The 6,349-nt window shown below is 37.8% G+C and overlaps 1 protein-coding gene across 1 annotated transcript in view; it reads right to left on the minus strand.

The window, feature by feature from the left end:
- The window catches only part of LOC107655545 (transportin-3-like), a 16,912-nt gene that overhangs the window by 3,398 nt on the left and 7,165 nt on the right, over positions 1 to 6,349 (minus strand). Inside the window, exons 3-12 of the mRNA XM_016443063.1 lie at positions 5,480 to 5,553; positions 5,069 to 5,225; positions 4,423 to 4,566; positions 4,156 to 4,331; positions 3,112 to 3,250; positions 2,866 to 3,012; positions 2,599 to 2,706; positions 2,356 to 2,447; positions 610 to 749; positions 325 to 516 (exon numbers count right to left, since the gene is read on the minus strand). Of these exons, the coding sequence (XP_016298549.1) occupies positions 325 to 516; positions 610 to 749; positions 2,356 to 2,447; positions 2,599 to 2,706; positions 2,866 to 3,012; positions 3,112 to 3,250; positions 4,156 to 4,331; positions 4,423 to 4,566; positions 5,069 to 5,225; positions 5,480 to 5,553 (1,369 nt within the window). The remainder of the gene's footprint in view (positions 1 to 324; positions 517 to 609; positions 750 to 2,355; positions 2,448 to 2,598; positions 2,707 to 2,865; positions 3,013 to 3,111; positions 3,251 to 4,155; positions 4,332 to 4,422; positions 4,567 to 5,068; positions 5,226 to 5,479; positions 5,554 to 6,349) is intronic.

A 6,349-nucleotide genomic window follows, 5' to 3' on the forward strand; every position in this document is an offset into this window, starting at 1 on the left:
TTTTCCTTTGCTAAAGTAAGGAAACTTTGCTTCCTTTGCTCCTGTTAACAAACGTTGGTTTTCACGAGACTCACTGGCACATGCGCAACACTGAACTCATACGTCATCAGCCTGGAACTGCTTCAGTGTACAACTGTTGGCACAAGCTACATTAAAGTGATTATTACGTTTTTTCTAAACCCGTAAGACCTTTGTTCATCTTTGGAATTGTTGAATTAAGTCAATATTTTTGTATTCTTTGAACACAAAGTATTCTTGTAGCTTCAAAAAATTACGGTTGAACCCCTGATGTCAATTTTTGGGTGAACGATCCCTTTAACACACCTTTTAGCAAGCCAACCGCAGCATCTGTGGACAGGGCGAATGAGTCGAGTGAGCGGGCGATGTTCAGCAGGCCCTGGAAGTGCTGTGCCATGTGATCTCGACACACCGAGCAGATGTTGTGAATGGCTTTAGCTGCCACAGAGGCCAACGGCTTCTCCCGCAAACCCTTCATCAGGAAGTTCAAAACAGGATCTGCCAACCCGAAACAGACGTCATGAATACACAAAGAGAATCTAAACATCCAGCGAGTGAAGATGACGTAGTAAATCAGATTGTGACAGTCACCTAACATGCAAGGGTTCCGGTCAATCACTTCGCTCATCTCGCCAACCAGCTCAATGCTGGTGTAGCGAACGGCAATGTGGACCGTCTCGGGAAGCAACACTACCTGCTCCAGCACCTCCGTCAGAGTGGGATTATTCTCACTAGGAACCAGCAGAGGGGGAGGGAGACATTTTAGAATTACAATCAAACTTTCATGATTAAAACACAACAAAAATTTCATGATTAATTGTGATCTTCATTTGATTGATCCTGCAAAATAATGGCTTTCTAGTGATGTGTCCTCAAGGGCTGCAGACAAAAACAAACAATCAACCAGATTCAGGAAAAAAAAAATGTTTATTCTATTAAGCAAATCAAACCCAAAGTGACCAAGTGTAGCCTGATTCATGAGCAAATGATTCTTATGGAACAGTTCTTTTTAGTGAATCAAAAACAGAGTGCAAACAGTGTAGTCCAGTTCTTTAAGTAAATGACTCTGAGAGGATTATTTTGAAGAGCTTAATGAAGAGCTTAATAAACAGGGCTCTAGACTCATTCTTCCCACTGGTTGTGCTGCTGCAACTAACTTTCTCCGTTGGTCGCACCAGCACATGATTTGGTCTTCTTTTTTTTTTTGCTACAACATGGGATTAATGCATGCTAATGAATAGTTTTTCCGTTATCACAGTTTATAGTTATATGCAGAGAAGCAGGATTAACATTCATTCAACCCGCTTTTTTTCCATCAGTATTTGTGATTTGAATTTTGTGAATGGGAGTTCCTCTTTTGCAATGTTATAAGCCGGGCTTCAGACGCTTCCACTTTCTAACTTGCGATCTTGATGTCACATTTTACGAGAAAAGATTGTCTGTTGTACTTACATCTACTATACACCATTCACTTTTTAAGACTAAAACAAATGCTTGAAATGGATGGATATTGACTCATTCTTAATGAAAAGAACAACAATAAACAATAAAACAGCTAATGACAAACTACCTTATATAATGTTTATTAACAAAAACGAATAAGACGAGGCATAGCATACACCATTATATATCGACTAGATGCTTTGAAGCAGAGCAGGTCATGCACTAGCACAAATTCAACCAAGTCAAATTTTTACTAGCACATTCTCAAAAAATGTTGAATGCAAAAAATGTTGGTCGCAGTCTAGAGCCCTGAAAGTTAATCAGTCTGAAACACTGCCCTATATAATTACAGTATTAGCAGAAAGAGAATTTTTCATATTTAACCAAAATGGACAAAACAATATCCAAAAGAATTAGAACCAAATCAAATAAGAATCAAATTGAGAGCTTGTGAATCACAATCTAAATGAATCAGAAAATCTGCATCAATAACCAGAGCTATACAAAATGTCAGATGTTTTATTTTTTTAAAGTCATATTAGCATCAAAGCCTATATATTCACTGCAAAATTAAAAAAATAAAAATTATATATATATCAAATAAATAACTACATAAAATCCTTATGTATCCTAAAATAGCATGACTAAATAAGTTTGCAGCCGCAGGTGAGATGTTTTATTTTTTTAAAGTCATATTAGCATCAAAGCCTATATTCACTGCAAAACTAAAAAAATAAAAATTATATATATATCAAATAAATAACTACATAAAATCCTTATGTATCCTAAAATAGCATGACTAAATAAGTTTGCAGCCGCAGGTGTGAATTTGATTGGTGAAAGCAAGAGTCTTGAACATGAAGCTGTTAAATCATGACTGAAAGCGATACTTACGGATCGATACTCTTAGCTATGGCAGCCATGATGAACAGAACAGCCTCAGTTACTTCCCATGGGGGGTTTCCCTCCTTCAGTGTCGAATAAAGCTGATGAGAAGACACAAGGCATTTATAAAAAGAACGGTAAGGTTGAATATTCCCTTTCGTTTCTCAGTAAATCATCCAAAATCTTAAAATCATTTTGAGGCCTTTTCCTCAAATCACTTTCAGTTCATGTTTCTATTAGTATAAATTCTACCTGCGAGAAACACTCCATGGAGCCGACTAGGAAAATGACATCTTTCACAAGATCAGACACTCTCATCCTGAACTCGCCGAAATCATCAGTGTCCTCTGGCACTCCTTCCTGTACAGGAAGCACAAAATAAGAACTGAAGGAAATCATGTAGCTCATTCAATTTTATTGTACAAAAGCAATAAGTACTAGAAAGAAGTGGCTTGTATTTGAATGATTTGAGTCTTTCATGTGAAGGAAAAGAAAGATACGGAAGGGAAGGATGCTCACATGATCTGGGTCGAGCTGGCAGTGGCGGGCGAGACTGTGCAGTAGTCTCTGTATGTACGGCTTGAACACTCTGTGAAGCTCCGGATCGTTCATTTTATAAAGATTTTCTCCCAGACGGTACCAGAAGTTGAACGAGATCTCAACCACCTGAAGCAGGACAAAGATTCCCAACAGACAGTCAACAAGGATGCTTAAAAATCCCATACTCACTTTCACTTGTTACGTGTGAATATGTTTCACACAAACCTCATATTGGGGATGACCAGCACAAATAAGCAGCAACTCTAAGGTGCGTAGATCTCCCATGCCCTGGCCAGGAGTCCTTACAGTCATCTCCAAAAATGTCTCAGACAATTCCGTAAAGATCCGGCAATAATTTAGCACCCTGTGGAGAAAAAGGAAAGAAAGAAAAGGGAAAAAAGCAGATGCAGTTTACAACAGGTTTCAACACAAATCACTTGCTCTGTCTCAAAACCTTATTATTATGCAACCAAAAAATATTGATTCAATCTAAATAATTAAACAATAGTTATGTTATGCATTTTTAGCATTTAGAGTATTACACAATTTGATATCGAACTATATGTAAATTGAGTCAAGTCTCCTCCTGTATAAAATATTGTGCGACTTGAACTTTCAGCATAGCAACATGTTAACGTCAAGCTCTATTGAAATCAACTGTAAACCGAGACTCCAGTTTAGTATATTTGCGCAATTTGAGCTTTTACCATAGCAACGTGTTAACGTCAAACTTGGCAGAAATCAATTAGGTCAAGTCTCCTCTTTAGTATATTACTCCGTTTGAGCTGTTATCATAGCAACATGCTAACAACAAACTCTATCGAAATCAAATGCGAGACAGGTTACAGTTTAGTGTTTTTGCGCAATTTGAGATTTTAGCTAAAATATAACTATGGAAATCATTTGTGAAGAGGCTTCCATTTATAGTAGTGCACAATTTGATCTCTTAATGTAGTAAAAATCTTAACGTTAAACTCTATTGAAATGAATTGTGAGTCGAGTCTCCCATTTAGAGTATTACACAAGTTGAGGTTTTAGTTTAGCAACATGCTAACATCAAACTATATTGAAATCATCTGAGAGTCAAGTCTCCAGTTCGCATATTGTGACAAGTGCTATTTGTTTTAGCTACACATGTACTTATATGGTCCCTTGTGACGTACGATGCTGTCTTACGGCATCTCACTGGTTATCGGAACAGAGATATCTTGTCTTGCATGTAGGCTTGCATGAACTGCATACATTGATCACAAACAATGCCATACGTACTTATCGAGGTCCTCTCGGGCTACAGCCATGTGGTAAGCCGTTTCTAGAGAGAGGACTCCCTGGAAGAGCTGCATGGCCAAAGGCATGTGTACGGCCAAATTCTCGATCGCATACAGTGCCGAGCACACGCAGTCCGATGCCGCCTCATGCAAGTTTGTGGACGTCTCATCCCTCTGCTGCAATGAACAGGTGGGGGGAGATATTTATAAATAAAAGTAAGAGAAAGTGGGAGCTAAGTGATTGTCTGATTGCATTTGCTGATCTCACCAGCACTTGGAAGAGAATCATCAGCAATTGATTGCTGGCCATGAAGTTGTTGTCCAGCACTCCTAAATTAAACCAGCTCCCCAAACACCGGAACACCTTGATAAACATCTTCTCATCATGTCCGGACTTCTCCGCACACGTCACCTGATCATGGAAATACACCAACAGCCAAGCTCAGAATCATAAACCATTCATTTACATGTTTACGAAGACTCTAAACCACTAAAATGATCTGCATGGGTGGAATGACAGCACAGAACAAAGGATGAGGGAGTTAGCAAAGTAAAAGCAACATATGATGGCCCAGTAGAGGAAGAGATGTGGTTTTATGCCTTGCAAACTTCCTTTTGAGAATTCTGCCAATTTAAATACTATATAACATATACAATTATTTCCAATATCTTTTTTTATACAAGTTAAATTAAAAAAAACAAACACTTACAAATGTACAGCTAAAATTTTAAACAATAATAATTAACCATACTCCTTGAGCCCTGCATGGGGTGTCACGTATCTTGCATGCTTTAAGTGGCTAAAGGATGTGATAACCGTTAAACTTTGGACAGGCAGGCTAGGCATCTTGTTAACGTTGCAAAGTGCAAAACAAACGATTGAAATTGTTTTGCAGATATCAATGTGTCCGGACCAGAAGAGTGACCACTGTGGTAGAGTAGTAGGCCAGATCCTCAATAATCTCCGACCGTCGATTGGCTCCAATCCTCAGAGAGCGGCTATGCACCTCTTCTGGCAGAACGGTGAGTATCTCAATCAGGAAAGGCATGGAGGACACATCGTTACTGTATCTGGAAGAGCCAAAACAGAGCCCTTGGTAAATACTGAAATTTCAAGGTGACATCAACTATTTTAAGTGCAATTCTTTTAGAATTATTACACTTTTCAGGTGATTAAAAATTGTGCTATTTAAGTAATTTTGCAGCCAAGCAAACCTAATCCTGACACTATTGATTTAATGGATCAGTAATGGATCAACCAGGGCCACAGGTAAGGAACATATCAATAAAATGCAAATGAAGGAAAGTCTAAAGTAGATTCTTACTTTTCTATGAGGGTGTGAACACAGCCTTTCCACGAGGCCATCTGAAGAGCCAGATCTGCGATTGCCAATGCAAGCTGGGAGAGAGAACGACATTAGAAGAACACCAACAACACTTTCTTAACAGCTCTCAATATTTAGCACTGCTGTGTGGTTGAGATGGACTGTCCCGGTTAACACATCATGAACACCAGATGTTTGAGGTCATTGGCACTCACGTACATTTAGGGGTGGGCGATATGGCAAAAATATCATATCACTATTTATGATTTTATCACGATTCTTTGTCATGTTGGTTTTACTATTTTGTCCCAGCAGTACAGCCAAACTAATTTCCCTATTATAAAGACAAAATCTTTCAAGGTAACAAAATATACAAAGATTGGCGGATATTTAGGCCAAAGCGGGCGAAGATAAAAAATCTTTGTCATTATTTTTTTAGTTATTAAAAAATTAGAACAAAGATACACATTGCAAATACACATAATACACAAATAAAAAACAAACAGTGCTTTATTTTCAGGTACAGTAGGTGTATTTAGCAGGAGCATTCAAGAAATTGAATGAACAAATATAAAAATAAAACACTTTATAGATTGATTCCTCTTAAAGCAACTGTATTAAAGTTTTTCAGTCGAGAGTAGTGAGTGATTTTTAGACAGTGTGTTTTGTTGTTTTATTAACATTAAAGGAAAAGTTCACCCAAAAATAAAAATTCTGTCATCTGTCTGTCAATTCTGTCATAGTGTTTTATTTTTATACCCTCATTTACTCACTCAAAAGTTGTTTTAAACATGAATGAATTTCTTTCTTCTGCTGAACATAAAAGTTATTTTGAAGAACGTGGAAAACCAAACAGTTGCTGGTCCACAG

Source organism: Sinocyclocheilus anshuiensis, unplaced genomic scaffold (genome assembly GCF_001515605.1).
Source record: "Sinocyclocheilus anshuiensis isolate Anshui unplaced genomic scaffold, SAMN03320099.WGS_v1.1 scaffold916, whole genome shotgun sequence".
Classification (NCBI taxonomy): domain Eukaryota; kingdom Metazoa; phylum Chordata; class Actinopteri; order Cypriniformes; family Cyprinidae; genus Sinocyclocheilus; species Sinocyclocheilus anshuiensis.